Source organism: Camelus dromedarius, chromosome X (assembly GCF_036321535.1).
Source record: "Camelus dromedarius isolate mCamDro1 chromosome X, mCamDro1.pat, whole genome shotgun sequence".
Taxonomy (NCBI): domain Eukaryota; kingdom Metazoa; phylum Chordata; class Mammalia; order Artiodactyla; family Camelidae; genus Camelus; species Camelus dromedarius.
Genome location: NC_087472.1, coordinates 18,410,549 through 18,428,760, shown reverse-complemented (window position 1 = coordinate 18,428,760; position 18,212 = coordinate 18,410,549). Strand labels below are relative to the sequence as shown.

The 18,212-nt window shown below is 50.4% G+C and overlaps 1 protein-coding gene across 9 annotated transcripts in view; it reads left to right on the top strand.

Moving 5' to 3' along the window:
* BCORL1 (BCL6 corepressor like 1) overlaps nt 1-18,008 on the top strand; it is a 59,518-nt gene extending 41,510 nt beyond the window's left edge. For 8 of the 9 annotated variants that reach the window (XM_031445506.2, XM_064482728.1, XM_031445504.2 and 5 more), the window contains 6 exons: nt 1,337-1,558; nt 3,669-3,835; nt 4,679-4,824; nt 11,547-11,624; nt 12,670-12,823; nt 16,021-18,008. In XM_031445506.2, the coding sequence (XP_031301366.1) occupies nt 1,337-1,558; nt 3,669-3,835; nt 4,679-4,824; nt 11,547-11,624; nt 12,670-12,823; nt 16,021-16,303 (1,050 nt within the window). In that variant the 3' untranslated portion in view covers nt 16,304-18,008. Of the gene's footprint in view, nt 1-1,336; nt 1,559-3,668; nt 3,836-4,678; nt 4,825-11,546; nt 11,625-12,669; nt 12,824-14,163; nt 14,289-16,020 lie in introns of all 9 variants that reach the window. The other variant, XR_010379333.1, reaches the window with a different exon arrangement.
* The last annotated feature ends 204 nt before the right edge of the window (nt 18,009-18,212 follow it).

Genomic DNA, 18,212 nt, shown 5'->3' with positions numbered 1-18,212 from the left:
GGCTGGGGGTCTCCCATGCATGAGGTTGCAGTCAGGTGTCAGCCAGGGCTTCATTCATCTGAAGGCTTGACTGGGGCTGGAGGATCTGCGACTAGGGTAGCTCCCTCACATGGATATAAGTTGATGCTTGTTGGCAGGAGGCCTCCTTTCCTTGCCCCGGGGGCCTCTCTAAAGGACTCCTTGAGTGTCCTCATGACCTGGTAGCTGGCTTCCTCCGGAACAGATGATCCAGAAGAGAGCAAAGCAGAAGCCACATTGTCTTTCAGCCTTGGAAGTCACACCCCGTCATGTCTGCTCTCTCCTGTTGGCTACACAGTTCAGCCCTATCCAGTGCAGAAGGGAGGCTACCCAAGAGCTTGAATACCAGGAGTGGGGGGTCAGCAGGGGCCAGCTTAGAGTCTGATGAGAGCACAGTCTGTCTTCTGGCCCCTCAAAGATTCATGTCTCTTTCACATATCCCCCAAAGTCTCTTCCAATTATGGAACCAGCTCCAAGTTTAAAATCTCATCTAACTTGGTCTAACATCATCTAACTTAACCCATCATCTAGCAGATGAGGCTCACTGGGTCTGGTTTCTTGGATACAGCTCCTTGAAGGCAGTTCCTCCCCATCTGAAGTCTCCTGAACTAAAGAGACAAGTCACCTGCCCCTACAGACCCAGTAAACCGTGATAGGGCAGGCATGGGAACTTGCTCTAGACATTCCTGTTCAAAGTGGGAGGAGAACGGAGACACACGGGGCATTCACGAGGAAAGGGCTGTAACATTTTGTGAGTACCCACCTTGTACATTGTTCTGGAGCCTTTCTAGTTCATTATCTCAAAAACCCTGCAAGGGAGAAAGTGAGACTCAGAGAGGTTGGGTCTTGCTGCAGGTCTTATAGCTAGTGGATGGCAGAGGCAGGATTCAAAACCCGATCTGTCTGACTCCCGAGCCTTAGTGTTCTCCAGCCCTCCAGGGGGGCATGAGTGTGATCTGGGGACACGGCGTGGTTGTTGTGGAAGATGGGAAAAGCCTGCTGAGGGTTGATGTCAGGGGAAGGTTTTGGCAACAAAAGCGAAGGCGTCCACACTTGTGTCCACCCCTCCTTACTTTGAGTTTGTGTCTATTTATTTATTGAGATAACTTGTAAAAACCTCAGTAAACGGGGATTGAGGCAGGTAAAGAAGACATGCAGAGTGCCTGAGAGAAGCTGGGATGTCCCTCCATCTCTGCTCTCCAGTCCTTTTGTCACTCCTTGGTTTCGTGGTTGAGGACATGAGCCCGTTAGCATCTGCTGGCTGGGTAGAAATGGATGGGCACCTGTGCTGATCCAGGACAGTGTTTCTACTTTCCAGGGCAAAGGGCGTTGGAGCCAGCAGAAGACACGATCTCCCAAATCTCCCACCCCAGTGAAACCCACGGAACCATGCACACCCTCTAAGTCCCGAAGTGCCGGCCCAGAGGAGGCCTTGGAGTCACCTACAGCCCGGCAGATCCCCCCAGAGGCTCGTCGGCTCATAGTGAACAAAAACGCTGGCGAAACCCTCCTGCAGCGGGCCGCCCGTCTTGGCTATAAGGTGAGGCTCCCCTCCGGCTGCAGGATACCGTTGCCCGAGCATCTGTGGAAAGCTTCTCCCCATTGGCTCTTCAGTGGCCGGGGCCGGGCTTGGTTTCGGGCTTGAGCCCAGGCTGGCCTCCTTCTGCTGCGCAGATGGCCTCTGAGGCAGCCTGTCCCCTGGCATGGTGTGTGGGAATGCAGGCTCATCTGAATGGCAGTTTAGGATGAACATAATTGAGATGGTGGTAACACAATATCATCCAGTATATTCCTGGGCCAGAAATGGGATTTGGGGTTTTTTATGTTTTATGTCTTGAATTTCCCTGTGTAGTGGCTCCCCGACTCAAAGAGGAACAGAGATGATCACTGCTCCCTCTTCATGTCACCCTCCAGCTAGCCCTCCTTTGGGCTTTCAGTAGTAGAGATGTCAGGAGTATGTTGTGGGGGCAGGGCTGAGCTCACCCCACCTTCTGCTGCTCCCCTATCGATTTGGAAAGAGAACAGGAAAGGAAGCAGGTGTTTATTGAGCACCTTTTTTTGTCATGTTAAGAACTCTGATTACTTCACATCATTTCATCTTCACCATAAGCCTGTGGAGGAAGGTTTTATTAACCCCATTTTACAGGTGAGAAAAGAATAGCTTAGCAGTGTTAAGTGGTGTGTCCAAGATCACTATATGTATGTGAGTCTGAATTCACACCAAAGCCTTTTTGATTCCCAAGTGCCAGGATAGGGGCAGAAGCCTAATTCACCATCATTCAGTCACGTTGTTGGGCGTTTTGGTTGATGTGAACTCCTTGACCATGTATCTTTGCCCACCACACCAATTATTTCCTCAGGATTTGCTCTCAAGTGTGGAGCTCCTGGGTTATAGAGTAGGCCTTTTATTTTTTAAGGCTCCCAATATCCACAACTGACCCATTTAAAGACAGCCACACTCCCAGCCAGGCTGGTTGGTACAGGGGAGCCGCCTGGACAGCGTCTCACTGGCCAGCCACCTATCTTTCTTGAGCACCTAGTGTGGGAGCCTGGATAGCTGCTGCGGGAGATCTAAAGAAAAACGATGACCAACCCTTGTCCTTTAGGTTGATGTTCTTTTACCTGGGGCCAAACCAGCGAGCAGAAAACCATGGGCGAACCAATCAGGACAGGGCAAGAGCAGGTTGGACAGCTTGTCCTGAGAGGGAGGGAGAGGGCGGGGTGGGGGAGGAGTCTGGGCCTGGGGGAAGAGGCAGCATCTGCATTGGTGAGGAGGGTAGGGGGCCTTGTGATCCCCTGGGTAGAGGCAGCATGACAGTTCTTGTATCCAGGAGGCAGCATCCCCACACAGGCGTGCTCACTAGCTCTAGCCAGCCAGCCGGTGAGCTAGCTGTCAATCAGGATGGCTGAGTCCCATCTCTCCAGGGCCTGAAGAGCTGATGAGAGGCCCCTGGTAGCTGCTACCAGTCTCTTTCTTTCAGTAGAGGGGCTGCCTCTCCCCTCTCCTTCAGGTTACTCACCAGCTTCATCCCAGACTAGCTAGGCTGCTTCTAGGTCTGTAGTCCTGCTTCTGGTCCCGTCGTCGCAGCCTGGGGAAGCTAATGATTACTATGGATGAATGACTACACCAGATTCTACATGAAGCAATCTTGATTTGAGGGGAGGGCTGGAACTGACTGCCCTGGGATAAACTTCCAGGGATAGTACAGAAACCAGTTCTTTCTTCCCTGTTCTCAAATTACTGCCAGAGGCTGTGCTTGCCACCACATGCCTGATTTCTCTCGTCTGGGGCCGTCTGGCAGAGCCCCAGAGTAGTGAGCCAGTGCTCAGACAGCTGAGGCCTGAGGGTTTGAGCCTTGGGTGGGCAGGTGAGCCTCTCTGAGGGCCTCACCACAACAATCCACACCCAGATGAGTATTCTTGGTCATGAGAAATGGCTCCCTGTTGCTGGGGACACAGCCCAAAGCTGAGCCCCTGGTGCTGGCAGCTCAGGACTGATGTTGACAAAAGGTTCTGAGATTTGCCTGTCAGTCCCTGGGCTAAAGAGCAGATTCTGAGATTCTTCGGATATTTGGAGAGCTGCGAACCTAACTGGGTGGTGTCCAGAGTCCGGCCTCTCTTAGCTCATGGAGCTCTTCCTGTCGCCACAGGACGTTGTGCTCTACTGCCTCCAGAAAGACAGCGAAGACGTGAATCACCGCGACAATGCCGGCTACACGGCCCTGCACGAGGCCTGCTCCCGGGGCTGGACCGACATTCTGAACATCCTGCTGGAACACGGGGCCAACGTGAACTGCAGTGCACAAGACGGCACAAGGCAAGAGAGCTGCTCCCCTACCCCCGGCTCAGCCGCTCCCTGAAGAGAACCTGCCTCAGTTTAACCCGGTTTGGGGCAAGGCTGGATGAGTTCCTGGCTGGCCAGTCCCCAGTGGTTACTGAGGGGAGGCCAGGCTTGTCTAGGGATCATCCCGTCAGGTGCAGCTTCTCCGGGAAGCCCACTCAGGCACCCCACGATCGGCCTGGTGGTACACCTTCTCAGGCAGAATCTGGGCTTCAGGAGTTGGGAGACTGACCTCAGGATGACTCTTGATTTGAAATTTATACAGTTGAAAGAAAAGACACCTGCTGTCTTAAGGAAATTGCACCCATTCTCCTGTGCTTTCCCCGAGGGCCTACTTCCTGGGCAAAATTGAGACATGAGGTGCATACTGAGTGGGGGACTTGGGTCAGAGGCGCAGGCTCTGCTTGGCTGCCTCCTGATGTGTGGGGCCTGGTCTGCTCAGCCCTGCTCCTGGGCAGTCATCTGGGTTTTTCCATTCACATCCCCCACCCCCAGCATCTGCTGTAAGTTTATCCTCAGCCAGGGGCCCATCCTCTCCTGAGCTCCAGAGCTACCAGTAGAGCTCTGTTGTGCCGAGAGATGGTCCCATCATGTGGGGGGGAACATAAGAGAGAAATGGGAGGGGGCAGAAAGAGGGGCAGAGGGGAGAAGGAGATGGGGTGATAGGGGAGTGCAGGCCAGAGGTGGTTCCCCTGCCCTACGTCTTACCTACCTGACATTGGGGTCACTCATTTTACTTTCCCTGATGAGGTGGCCTCAGGCCTAGACCCCCAGGTTCCCACTTGGGCCCTGTTCTCCTCACCCTGTATCACCTCACAGGCCGGTTCACGATGCCGTGGTCAACGACAACCTGGAGACCATCTGGCTCTTGCTGTCCTATGGGGCCGACCCCACACTGGCCACCTACTCGGGACAGACGGCCGTGAAGCTGGCCAGCAGCGACACCATGAAGCGTTTTCTCAGTGGTGAGTACAGCCCAGATTCGAAGCCTCGTTCTTGGGGCTGGCCTCTGATTCCCGAGCCCCTGAGGGGAGGCTCTTCATCTCCCCCATCTCAGGCCATCCCCGTGAGGGGTGTCACACAGTCTTCACAGGCTTTCCTTCCGGTGGCTCAGAAACCTCTATGCACTTTAAAAAGCCAGAAGGTCACTTCCTCTTGTCCTCATGCTGTGAGTGTCCACATCGCATGCATCCTCTTTAGGGCCCTGGTAGCCCGCAGGGATCCATTTTTCCACTCCGTATGTGGGGTGGGCCTCCTTGTGGAACAGCAGCCCCACAAATAGATTTAGTTGCGGGCAAAATGTGTTGACTTGTGCTTTGAGTGGGACGTCAGTTGCAAAGAGGTGACGTTTAACGTTTTGCTTTTGTTTTTGCACTTTCTCCTTGTTGTTGATCAAAGTTGAACCCATGAGACCCCTCCCAGTGCTTTATTCCTCATACCTCTGGCCTGTGGTAACTGTGATGTCCCCTCTGCATCTCCGTGTTCCTTTCTCTTCCTCCCTCACCTACCCCCTCTGGAAAGTGGTATTGAGGCCCATGGCAAGGGCCACAAGCCAACTTGCATTTATTTTCTCATTAGTGGATGACAGCTGTTTGTCTGCAGTTAGATCACTCTACTGAGTTGGGCAGCGAGAAGGAGGGAAGGAGTGAAGTCTACCTTGCGCATGCTCAGTGGGAATCTCCCCAGACTGTACCTCCGGATAAAGGGACCCCGCCTCCTTCATGACATCACAGCTTGGCCTTGCTCTAGCAGTGACTTGTTCAGGCTGCCTAGGCAGCAGTCGGATGGAACAGCTGAGAGTTATGTCACGGATCCTCCTTAGAGGCTTCAGTGTCCATTGTAGCGCTCCCCCCACTGGAAGCCCACAGGAGCAGGGATTTGCCGGAGGCTGCTCCCTCTCACCTGGGCTGTAGCCTCAGCTAGTCCTGAACACCCCCCCACCCCAAGAGATACAGTCCTGGGCTCCCAACCAGGGGTGCATTTGTTTATTGAACAAAGGTTAACTAGGTAGCTGATGATGGAGGAAGAAACAAAGGAACCTGAACTAAAGGTCCCTGTGGAGGGAGGACCAGGTGGGAAGCGCCATCTACATACTCATAAAAGCTGGAGGGGTGGCAAGGAAAGGAGACCGCTCAGGGAGGCCTTGACTCCTGCTCATCAGTCCCCAGTCAAGCTGAATAATCCCTGCCGTTGCCGGTGCAGGCCTCCCGCCCCACAGCAGGATCTAGCCCCTCTGGCTAGGGCCAGGAGCTCTGCCTTTTCCTTCTGCCAGCTCTGGGGTCCCAGGCCCCTGTCCTTGAGGGGCGGAGTCGCTTGGGGATGGTCCTTCAGTCATTTGTCCTGGGCCCGTGAAGTGTCTCATTCACTTCAGTTGAGCCATTGCTGGGCTCAGGGCAAGCCACCCTTCGTGGTCTCTCCCCAAACCACATGCGCCACACGCACTCCCTCCTGCACAAGCACACGCACACGTGGTGGTGTCTGCATCCCACTCCATTCCTAGGAGAAGCTGGCACACGTGACTGTCCAGAGCATTTCAACATGACAGAAGCACCACATGAAGCTCCATCTCTGATCCGCAGGTCTCATCCAGTGTTCTCTCTGGGCGGGACACTGCCCTCCTGAGGGCTTGGGGTCCCAATAAAGCTATCTCTGGCCACCTAAGTACACAGAGTTGTCTTCCCCAGCCCCTTCTCCAAAATCCCCAAGGAGTTAAATGTTGAAACCATTTTCAGTAGTTAAAAAATTAGAAATAAACACGTTTTTCTCTCTTCTTATTTCTGTTAACTAATCCCAACTACTAGAAAGCCTTTTGATGCCTCCTTAAACTAACTCCAATGCTTGTCTGGGTTGCAGAACCAAAAGAAGACTTTTCTTAATTCTGGCACTTCCTAGTCTGCCCAGGCTGAACACCTTCATTCGAATCTTGACATTGTTTCTCAGCTTTACGGGCACGAAACTATACTTATAATGGGGGCCAGGAGCTGAAAGGAGTGTTAAAACTGGGGCACCTCTTTTCCATGCAAGTATCGAGTGACACTAAAGGCAGAGCTCTGTTTGACTGGCTGGTAGGGAAAGTGCTAGCAAGTGGGCTAGGGCCTGGGCCTGACACCCCAGGGAGGCAGGCAGCGGCAGGAGTCAGCAGGCTCAGGCTCCGGGAGGAGAGATTTGAGTCCAAAGGCAGTTTTGTGGGGGATGAGAAGTTAATACTCAGGATCTACCTTTTTTTCAAATTGAGGGGAAATTCACCTAACAGGACCATTTTGAAGTGAACAATTCAGTGGCATTTAGCACATTCACAATGTTGTGCAACCGTCACTAGGAGCTTTTTTGATTCCTTGAACCGAGTATTTCTCTTTTTACATTCATGTACCCCTCCCCCCCCCGTCCCAAATTGCAAGGAACCAGTGGTAAAGCGGCTTGCAGGAAGCACCCTGAGGTTGGAGGCTGCTGAGCGGTTCCCTCCACTGCCCCACCTCCCCAACCCCTACACCTGGTTGCAAGTGTGTGGACTTCTGAATGTTTTCTTTTACCTTGCCTGTCTGGCTGAAGTATTCAAAAAGCTTTTTGCTTTTCATTCCCAAGCATTTGCCTGACCAAACTCTCCATAGATCATCTTCTTCCTCCCCTAGTGGAGATTCCACTGGGCAGAAAATGAAGGTGAATCCCTGTCAGGTGCAAAGGGCTCCGTTTTCTGCAGGCGGGAAAACGTGAGCCAGGGCATCAGGGTTATGCCTCGTGTAGAACTTCTTTCGTTTTGTGCAAGTCTCCTGTTCTGGAAAGGTCTGGGAATCAAATCGTCGCTTAAATACACAAAGGAATGTCAGTATTTACAGGTATTCTGGAATAAATTCTTTTGTAAAGCAGAACATGCTGGTAATTTGTGTGGATTGAAAATGTGGATGTCCTTAGATTGGGTTGGCTTAATGTGAGGCCTATTTCTCCTGAAGGGAGAGCAGTACTCTTTGTGGTCATTCACCCCTGCATTGATAGGGCACCTGTTAGGTTTCAAGTACAGTTCTGGGTACTGGAGGCTAGATAGTGACTCCTTTCTCTCTCTCATCCTTGGGCTTGGAGCATGCAGCCATCCAAACCCTCCAAGAGGCCTTTCCTTGGGCCAGATCACAGGCAGACATGTAACTGATTTGCCTTTGACCCTATGAAGAAAAGAATAATAACCAAGCTAGCCAAGGGAAAACAGATTCGTTTTTCGTCCTCTGTCGGAAAGAATGTCTGAGCTGGGGGAGCTACAGTTTGGTTTGGGGCATCGGAGGAAGTATCAGGACCGCTTTTCCTTCCACTGATGAAAAGGTTAGCAATTTACCACTTGAGGTCATTGAATCACAGCTTTTTGTTTTTCCTGCCAGAGACCTCAGCCGTATGACCCCATGTCGAAGACTGCTTGTTTTTTTGTTTTTCTCTCCTTTCATGTCCCTCAGCTGGTGATTTGGTAGAGATGGGGAGGGGTATGAATGGGACCCTGAGAATTTGAGAAACTTTGATTGCTAGGGTCACTGCTCACACTGAGTACTTAAAATTTTTTTTAATCGAGGTGAAATTCACACAACATGAAATTAACCATTTAAAAGTGAACAATTCAGTGCTGTTTAGTGTGTTTACAATGTTGTACAACCACTACCTCCATCTAGCTCCAAAACATTTTCAAGGGGAAGTGTTGGTGGTATAGTGGTGAGCATAGCTGCCTTCTAAAACATTTTCATCGCCCCAGAATGAAACCCCGTACCCATTAAGCAGTTGCTCTCCATCACCCCCACTCCCCTTGGCAACTACTTTGTCTCTGTGGATGTGCCCATTCGGGACATTTCATCTAAATGGAATCATACAATATGGGGCCTTTTGTGTCTGACTTTGTTCACACAGCATCATGTTTTCAAGGTCTGTCCATGTATTAGCATGTTTTTAAGGCTGAATAATATGCCTTCATATGGATAGACTACACTTTTTTTTTATCCATTCATCAGTTGGTGGACATTTGGGTTGTGTCCACCTCTTGGCAACTATGACTAGTGCTTCTACAAACATTCATTGTACAAGTATTTGAGTACGTGTTTTCAGTTCTTCAGGGATAGACACCTAGGAGTGGGATGGCTGGGCTGAGGATAGTTTTTGAAGGCAAGGATAAGAGAAAAGAACTGAAAGTTAAGACAGGGCAAAGGGAGAATCAAAGAAAAGGGAAGTCACTCTTCATCCTAATTGTACATGAAGACCTATGAGGAAGCGTGCCTCGAAGCTGCCCCTTCCAGCAGACCTTGACAGTTCCTCTTGTGTGCCACCCATGGGCCTATTCTGACTTTTGCATCTTTGCTCATGCCAGTTAATTGTTAGCTGTCTCAAAAAGGCAAATTGATGTGCAAATGACAAAGATTCGTTGTTAGTGAGGAGAATTAGAGGAATGTGCCAGGGACTCTGAAGGCAGCTCCAGGAGAGGAGCCCCAGCAGTGTGGTGAGTGAGGGCTGCTCCAGTTGAGTCCTTGTGTGACCTCTGTGCGGACAGCAGCCATTCGAGTGCATATGTTCCGGCACATTGGTTAACAAGCATATGACTTTATAGTCCCACCTTGTGCTAATTTCTCCCACCCTCCCTTCCTTTCTTCCCCATATATTTATTATGCTCTTACTGTGTGCCAGGCACTGAGCTTAGTTACTAGGGAGACAGTGATGAACAAGACAAACGTGGTCCCTGCCTTTTGGGAACTTACGGTCTCATTCCTCTGTCTCTCAGGACATCTAGCATGGGGCCAGGCACAGAATAGACACTTCCCTAACTGACAGATTTCTTTTGGAAGAAGCTACTTCCAACTCTTAAATGGCACGGGGTACAGAAGAGCAAAGAGGCTGGCAGCTGCAACCTCAGAGTTTCTTCATGGAATGCACAAAAGATCTAATGGATGTGACGATAGGTCTTCCATTCTGGCTGCTCAGCCATTACTTTGAAAGCTTCTCCCTGACTGCCTTTTCCTCCTGGAAGAAGCCCTTCATCTCCTAGAAGGTTGCTAAAAAACTTTCAGTAGCTCATAACAGCTGATAGGCATTTGTGCTGATAGACTGTGTAACTCGAAGGGAAGGTATATTGGAGTGTGGTGGTGCATTCCTTCAGGAGCTTAGCTCTGCTCCTTTAAGAGTGGCTGCTCACTTCCTCCTGGGATCTGGTTTTCAGGGGGCACCCTCGCCTCACCTGAGCCCTTTGAACTCTTCTGTCCTGTTGCCCAGGTGTCACTTGAGGGCTGGCGGCAACCATTCACAGCTATGTCAGCTTTCCAACTGTACTACATGGCATATTGGCAACTGCTGGGCCATGTGCCCACAGACGACAAGTTGAATTTGTCGTGGAAACCTGATTTTTGTCCACATGGGGCTGAGAGGTGAAACAATTCTACTACGTGATGCTTGGCTAGGAAAGAAGGAGACTAAGGGGTGACCTGATGTCTGTTCTCAGATCAAGTAAGCAAAAGGTAGTTGAAAATGGTTTTCATTGTGGTAAAACACATAAAATTTACTGTTTTAACCATTTTAAAGTGTACAATTGAGTGACATTAAGCGCATTCACAGTGTTGTGCAGCTATTACCACTATCAAGTTTCAGAACTTTCTCATCGCCCCAAAAGGAAACCCTGTGCCCATTAGGCAGTCCCTCTCTGTTCCCTGGCGACTGCCAGTCTGCTTTCTGTCTCTATACGTTTGCCTGTTCTAGAAGTTTCATATACATGGAGTTGTGTCATATGTGTCCTTTTGTGTCTGGCTTCATCTACTTAGTAGAATGTTCTCAAGTTTCATCCATGTTGTAGTGTGTATCTTACTTCATTCCTCCCAATAGCTGAATAATATTCCATTGTCTACACATACCACATTTTGTTTATCCCTTCATCAGCTGAATGACATGTGGGTTGTTTCCACTTTTTGGAGGTTGTGAATAGAGCTGCTATGGAATATTCATGTATAAGTTTTTGTTTGAATACCTGTTTTTAATTCTTTGGGGGTACATACCTAGAAGTAGAAGCAAAAGGTTTTTATGAGGATAAACTTGGCCATTTCCCCCCAAGTTTTCGAAGACAAAACAGGATCCTTCCTTATCTTACTTTTAAATTGGTGAGATCATGATTGGATACATGAATGTTGTGACCAGCAGGGCATTAAAATCCTGGGCCAGGTCTAGGGTTCTGCTTGCGGAGTAATTCCTACCTCATTGTAAACAGGGGTCCTAGGCCTAAGTGCCTTCAGGCTGCTCATGTTAGAGAGCAGCATGGACTAGGTGGGGCCTGCTGAATTGGAGAATGCACATGTCACCTCTCCCTCCAGCCAACGGTTGACATGCAGGAATGTGGATGCAGTGTTGCCAGATCTTCTGATTTCTTTTCCTGGAGAAAAGCTGGAAATCTAAATTTTTAAGTACAATCTCCCAATTTAAAAATGTTACAAGTTAATTAACTTGGGGGGGTTTCAAACACTGGGCCACAACCCAGGTGGTCAGTGGGCTAGATTTGGCTCCTGGCTGCTGGTTTGTCACCTCTGAGTGACAACAGGAAGCGGGTCTCTCTTGGGTCGCTCCCAGTCCCTCTAGTGGTCCTTCCTTTCCTTCTCCCATTCTTCTACCCACAAATGGATGGACTTTGCGTTTAGGCTCCTTCTCCAGCCTGCCCTCCTGTTTTCACCGCCTTCTCTTCTTTCATTAGATCACCTCTCGGACCTCCAGGGCCGGGCAGAGGGTGATCCTGGCGTGTCCTGGGACTTTTACAGCAGTTCTGTGTTGGGTAAGCTTTAAGTGGGATTCTTTCCACCCTTGTCTGTGGCTCGGAGGTGTGGGATCTGCTTTGGTCTCACTGATTCTTCTCAAAGATAGGAGTGACCCTGTGGAGGTAGCCTTCTTCACCTGTTAGTAGCTTACAGACACTTTCAGCCCAGGCCTGCCCCAGAGTCTGAATTCATTGGCCTAAACCAAAGATGCCACTGATTTGGACAAAGCCATTCGTCATTAGCCCCCTACCACTCCCCACCCTGGTTATTTAAAAGATTTCCTCTCTTCCAAAGTCCCCTTCTCTTCCCTTGCTTTGTCCTAACCCTGCCAGAAGCCCCTCTGTGCACTGTCACCTCTTAGTGTAGTGTTGCTCATCTGGCAGCTCCCATTCCCTCCCTCCCCTGCCCCCAAGATGTACACAGAGTTTCTGAGATAGCTGCTGTCTCCCAAGCCCTTCGCCTTCTGGCTGGGGCTTTCCTCTGTTGGAAGAGCGGTGAGCCTTTACCTGTGGCCATCATCCAGCATTCATGCATTGGGCCAGAGGCTGCAGATTGTAGGAGGTGCCCACTCCCAAGTTTGGGGGAGGCTGGAGCAGGAGAAGGTTGGGCTGGAATGAAACAGGCCACACCCAAACACACAGCTGGGGAAGGAGACAGGCTGAGCCCCCTCCAGGCTTCGGTGGACCCCAGCAGGCAGTTGGGCACCTTGGGAAAGCTGCGGTGTGAAGGGCAAGTGTTTTCCCTTGCCTTTGACTGCTGATGGTCTTTGCATGCTCCCATCCCCAACGGTTGGGCAGCACATCCTTCACACCACCTTGCTTTTTTCCAGTTGAAAGGTAGAGTGGAATGGGTCTGTGGCCCCAAAGGTACTGCCTTTTGGGGCTAGAACTTTCTCATGCCTTCCCAAGTCCCATGTGAGCCATGGGATCAGAGACACTTGGCCCGACCAGGGGTCTAGTTGTTTGTACCCACCGTCACATCCCCTTATCTTGTTGGAGTATTTCTTTTCTTCAGTTTTGTGCATGTAGCTAAGTCCTAATTCCCTGTATGATGTCTTTACAGAGGAAAAAGATGGGTTTGCCTGTGACCTCCTACATAATCCTCCTGGGAGCTCTGATCAAGAAGGAGATGATGTGGAAGAGGATGATTTTATGTTTGAGCTCTCAGACAAGCCTCTGCTCCCTTGCTACAACCTCCAAGTGTCAGTGTCCCGCGGGTAAGTGCCAGAGATCTCAGAGATCTCAGAGACCTATGGGGACCCAGCGCTGGGATCCTGGCAACCCTGGCCCGCCTCCCTGGGAAGGGTGGAGTTCTCCAGAAGGAAGCTGAGACCTGGAGGACAAATGCTAGAGCATAGGAAAGATAATATCGGACCAAGTCCAGCCTGACTTTCCAGCCCAGATTAGTTATGTTCAGAACAGAGGCTGTAAGCTCTAGGTACACCGACTGTGTGTATTTTCCAAAACCGAAATCCACATTCACTCTCTGAGAGATTTTTGTGCTGTTCCTGGGTGTAAGAGATGATCTGGGAGATATTTGGGCTGGTGAACTATTAGAATCTCTGGAATATTTTTGTGGTTTCTGGGGACAACCAGACAGAATATTTGAAATTGAGATTCTCAGAAAAGCCGGGACATATGGTTGCCATAGCTATGGGGCCACTGGGGTCCTTAAGTAATCCACAGGCTGGTTTCTCATTGCCTTAATGTTGGTGAGATGATGGCATTGGTGCTGTCCTCTCAGATTACCTTGCATATTGTAACAAAGATCACCCATTTTTGGAGACTAGAATGTACTTGATACTGAACATTAGACTGAACCCAATTTAACCTTTATTTGATGATTCAGAAGGGAGTTCAGCAGCCCACATGGCCATGGCTGTGCTGGTTAGGGTGATGCAGGATACACTGTCCTTTTGTTCTTAGCCTCCATCATTAAATGTCATGTTCTCGGTGTTTTCACATATTTCAAATACCTTTGCAAACACTTTTAAGGATACTTTTTCTTTGATATCTATTTTTAAAATATCAGACCCTATATTTTTTAAGTGAAAGCACATGAAGTGCTCATGATAGAGGGCTGGACAACGGATTAGGGACCCTTTGCATGAGCCCCTCAGTTGAGGACTCTAACCACTCAACCAGTTTCTTTTCATCCCTTCCCCCCCACCCTCAGCCTGATAAGAATAAAAATAGCCTATATGATGACGCTAGTAGGGATCAAGTTTCAGGGGCTTTGGGTCTTATTCTTCTGGGCAAAAGCTGATCCCTGAGGGTGGGGCTGGGCCTCTGGGATATAATATTGCACAATTAATTAATTCCTCCAAAGTATTCAGCACCTCCTTCTCTGAAACAGGATCTTGGGCCCCAGGCAGTAAAAGGACCAGGGTAGTGTGCTTTAAGTGCAGACAGAACACAGGGCAACCAAAGGCTGCACAACACTCAGCAAGCTGGGTGGCAAGCGGGTTTTGGTTGAGCACTGGGTCTGCAAAGCTGGTTTTCCTGATATCACATCCTCCAGTGCCTCTTCTTAATCTGCCCTTCCCCATGGCTGCAGCACGATGTGAAACTTTATGTTCTTCAAGAAGTGGAGGAGGATGTAGAATGCTGACTCTGAGGCCCTGTGGGATTCAGAAGTACCTTCTGAATCATCAAAGCAAGACTGAATTCTGATCACCAGTGGTAATGTTCTGAGGGGCTTTTTCCTCCATTTTTTGAAAGTGATGTCCAAGTAGCTGGTATCCATTTATTGTCCCTTTCTCTTAACCCAGAACGTCCCATTCTCTGATTGTGAGAGATTATTGTCATTCAGAAGAAATGTTGCATTTTAGGGCTGGGGATTGTGGGTCTGGGTAGAAGTTTTAGGTGCCATACAGAAACATGTCTTAAGCATTTGCACCAGGTCAAACCCTGAGGGCTGGAATACAGCTCTGGCCTTCAAAGAATCTCCAGTCTAGTGGAAGAGACAGACAGGTATACAGTTAACTCTAATAAAAGACTAAATGTCCTCAGCAGATTTATTATTGTAAAAAACTCAAACAGTTCAGAAGGGTGTCAAGTGAAAAATAAAAGTTACAGTCCACCCCAAGTCCCCATTCCTGTGCTACAGAGAGAACCACAGTTTACATTTCTTTTATATTCTTTCCGAAGTGGGCTCTGTCATAAGTATAGTAGGGATATAAATACAGCACCACGGGACCAGGGAAGACAGGACGAGCAACCAGTTACATCAGGGGTGATAGGGAGTCTGCGCTGGGCCAGAGAGGAGAGGAGGATGGAGAGTGTGGCATGAGCAAAGGCACTGAGACATTCAAGTTGAGAAAATTCAGAAAACAGAGCTAGTCCTTCATCAGATGGCTGGCACTTGGTGGAATGGGGGTTACAGGAGGTGTGTGTGTGTGAGATTGGGTGGAGATTAGGCTGAAGGGGTTGAGTGGGGTCATGTTTGGAAGGTTTTGCAAAATATCACACTAAAGAGTTTGAAGGGTTGAAGTTTTTTGCTGTAGGTACTGGGGATCCATTGAAAGTGGTTTAGGGAATGAGTGAAAAGGTCTGATTTTCTTGTTAGAAAACAAAGAGTAACAGAGGCTCCAGTGAGGGTGGGCGGGGGGTGCAGAAGAGCGACTCTTGGCAGCGGGAAACCAGTTAGGAGGCTGATGCAATACAGTCCAGGCTAAAAGTGGCAAAGGCTGAAAGTGGGACAGGGGAGTGGTGAGGAGGGACAGCCCTGGAAACAGGGACCACTAACACGGGGATGCAGCAGTTCTTCCTGGTTCAGGCAGAACAAGTGTTTGGCCTGTGCCCGGCCTTGCAGCCCCCCTCCCAGCTGTCCCCAGGCTGCTGCCCAGCCGGGTGTGCTCAGCAAAGTCAGACTGGCTGTAGCTGTAACGTGAGCTCCGGCCCTGCAGAAATGATGGTGCTGCCACTGGAGAAAAAACTCGTCTAATGCATTCCAGAGCCAAAGAGAAATGCCTTTTGGATTACCCGCAGTTTAGGCCTTTCTCCACGGCTCCCCCTCTGCTGGGGAAGATCTTGGAGAACCAGGAGGCATGGGAAGCAGGAGTGAGAACAGGAGAGGGAAACCAGACAGGCTGACAGGGGTCGCTCAGGGCAGAACTGGTCCCAGCAGATGGTAAATGCCAGGTCACGGGTGCGGGTCAGGCCAGCTCAGGGTTGTAGGTTCTGAAGGGCCCGTTTCCCTCCCACTGCCACTTTTTGGAAGAGGTCAGTCGGGTTGAGTGCTCACCATTTAGCTGAAAGCTGGGCCTGCCAGTGTAGGGGACAGGAGAAAACTGTCACCACCACCACGCCCAGGGAGCTTGTGGCTTCGGAGAGGACAGCCAGCCCATGTGCTCCCAGCGCCCCTGCCGGCCCCTCTGCCCCTTCCCTCACTCCCATTCTTGCCTTTTTCCAGGCCCTGCAACTGGTTTCTCTTTACCGACGTCCTGAAGAGGCTGAAGCTTTCCTCGAGGATCTTTCAGGCTCGGTTCCCGCACTTTGAAATCGCCACCCTGCCCAAGGCCGAGTTCTACCGGCAGGTGGCCTCCAGTCAGCTGCTGACCCCTGCCGAGAGGCCTGGAGGCCTGGACGCCACCTCCGCCCCGGGCTCCTCTGAGACTGTGGAGCTGGTGCGGTACGAGGCCGAGCTGCTTCGGCTCCTGGGGTCCGACGTGGAGTTCCAGCCTTGGAACAGTTGACCGAGAAAATGGCCCCTCCCTTTTCTTCTTTCTTCTCCCAGGTTCACCCCTCCCCCACCTCCCATGTTCCCCCCCAACCGAGCACCAGACTGCAGAATGAGGCAATAATACGGACCAACAAGAAGCCGCCTTATCAATGCCAGCATTAGTGACTGGATTTTTTTTTTTGGTTACAGTTAGTTCTCATCTCCCTGTCATCATCATTGTTGTCGTGGTTGGTGATGGGGGTAGAAAGTTGAACTCCACATCTGAGGACAAGAGGTCCGGGGGTGGTGGGAGGTGGCGCCAGGGTTGCTTGGACTGGCCTCCTTGTGTGTGACCAAGACCAAACCTGGGCCCTGGGTGGCCGCGGCCTGTCTGGAGGAGAAATGAGAAAAGCCCAAATCTCTGAGCGCCCCCTCTGTTCCCCTGTGTTCTTCTGTCTTCCATAGTATTTATTTTATTAGTATTTAATTTGTATTGTTTCATTGGTTTCTGATAAGTCTGTATCACTGTGACGATTTGAGACAACTTGTTGTATTGAGGGACTTTCTTCACCTCTTTTCTTTGTCTTTCTTGATAAGCTCTGGAGCTGTTCCCTCCCTCTGACAAAGTTACTCCCAGGTTTTTTTCCCCTACTAAGGAGGGGGCAGGGAGGGGTGGGGGGTGCCATCGACTTGTGACTAATGAAGGTGGCTGGTGCTGGCCCAGGCTGGGGGGTTGGGGGTAAATCCTGAGGCTTTGGTGCTCACCCCTCCCCCAGTTTTTTCTCGTTTCACCCCCCTGCCCTTTGCAGCAGCCCTGCTGTCTTGAGATTAGTGTTTACTGGGGAGGGGAGGATTGGGGGAGTAAGGGGTTAATGAGTTACTCTAATGGAGGAGAGTTGAGTATGGCCTGAAGGCTAAGGTTGCCCCCTCCTCGCTGTCCTCACTGCTCTCCTCAGAGTGCACAGTATAGGTTTGTTCCTGCAGCTTTCCCCCCTGCACCCCCGGCCACCCCACCCCACCCCATCCTGACCTGACCCTCCCTGATACTAAGCCTCTCAGTTCCCCACCCCCATCTCTCCCCCTCCCTGGACTCCCAGCACCCCTTTCCTCTCTCCTCTCTCTCCTCCCTCCTTCTCCCTCTGCCCCCAGTCCGCCTTTGGAATCTGCAGAGGGCTCTGGGATTGACTGGCTGCCAGGTGTGAACCCCAGGCCTCAGCTGTTTCCTAGGTGAGGGGAAGAGACTGGTCTCCGGCCAGCCGGGCTCTGCTCCTGCCTGGGGACCCGGGGCTGAGTGCCGCCCCACCAGGCCTCCCAGTGCCAGGCAGGCTTGTTCCCAGAGAGAGAGGGGCTCGGGTTGCTTCCCCATCCCAGACCCCTCCGTGGCGTTGTCTTTCCCACTCGTTCTTATTTTTCTAACAATTGCTATTTTTCCGAACAATCCTTGTAGAGAGTATGTGCCATCCACAGGCGGGAAGGCCTCCCTATGGCCGGCTCTGGTTGGAGATGGTACAGTTTTATTGTACAGGTGCTAAAACAACAACAACAAAAGAAGAATACTGGGGAAAAAAGACAAAAAAAGGCAAAAAAAAAGCCAGTTTGAGGATGGGACAATCTGTTCTCTGGAGACTCCTGACCCTTGCAGGAGCAGTGGTGGTTATTTTCTTTGTATTGTGTTTGTTCTTTGTTCCCAGGGGGAAGTTCTAGGCCCCCTTCTGTAGGACTGCTCCCCACCCCCACCATACTGCCCAGTTGGTTTTGAACAGTTGTTCTCCCTTTTTAAAAAAAAAAAAAATATATATATATATATATAACGTTGAGGGTTTTTTTGGGTTTTAATTTTTGGGTTTGTTGGGGTTCATGGTATTGTGTGGTTTATTTTATGTTTGCCTTTACTTTTTTGCATTCGGGTATGTATTCTGGCTGCCCTTTATGTTTCATTTTAA